The following is a 693-nucleotide window of genomic DNA, read 5'->3' on the forward strand; positions in this document are numbered from 1 at the left end:
GGGGCTGGGCAATGGGTCCCCTTGCAGCCCTGGGGCAGCCCCAGAGCCCTAGTCTAGGGGGGTTGAACCCCAAACTGGCCCAGACAGGGGGTCCTTGGCATCTCCATCCCCTGGTGGGGGGTCTCGCAGAGGTGTCCCTCACCAACCCCTTTAGCAGGAGCCCCCACAGCTGGCTCTGTAGCTGTACCCCCACCCCGTGCCTCGGTTTCCCCACCTCTTCGTGGGTAGAGGCACCATGGGGTCAGGGGGTGCCCCATAACCCCCTCCGGGGTGCTGCCCCCCACCCCAGGCATGCGACAGCAGGAGGATCTGGGCACCCAGTACCGCTCTGTCATCTACACGCTGGGTCCCCAGCAGCAGGCAGCTGCTCTACGCAGCAGGACGAGGTACCAGCAGGTAGGTGGGGACACTGGGACCCCCTCTGGGGACAGTGGGACCCCCCTGGGGACCCTGGCCACCTCCACCAGCCCCAGGCATGGGGCAAATCCCTGCCCTGGCTATGCCATGCTGTGGGGCGGTGGGATGGGGGGGTCCATCCAGGCTTGTCCCCCACTATGGATGGTCCTAGGAGTTGAGGGGGTGGCAGCGAGGGGACATCACCACTGTCATCGAGCCGGCTGGTGACTTCTACTACGCCGAGGACCGTCACCAGCAGTACCTGCACAAGGTGCCCGGGGCCTCCTGTGGCATGAA

General features: G+C 66.4%; 1 protein-coding gene across 1 annotated transcript; it reads left to right on the forward strand.

The window, feature by feature from the left end:
* Positions 1 to 228: 228 nt before the first annotated feature.
* Positions 229 to 686, forward strand: MSRA (methionine sulfoxide reductase A; the record flags this gene model as incomplete). Its single annotated transcript, XM_010162319.1, has 2 exons — positions 229 to 396; positions 569 to 686. Coding segments are annotated over 2 exons (286 nt in total), but the record flags the coding sequence as incomplete, so codon positions are not given.
* Positions 687 to 693: the final 7 nt, after the last annotated feature.

The sequence above is a fragment of the Antrostomus carolinensis genome, unplaced genomic scaffold (assembly GCF_000700745.2).
Source record: "Antrostomus carolinensis isolate BGI_N321 unplaced genomic scaffold, ASM70074v2 scaffold28622, whole genome shotgun sequence".
NCBI classification, from domain to species: domain Eukaryota; kingdom Metazoa; phylum Chordata; class Aves; order Caprimulgiformes; family Caprimulgidae; genus Antrostomus; species Antrostomus carolinensis.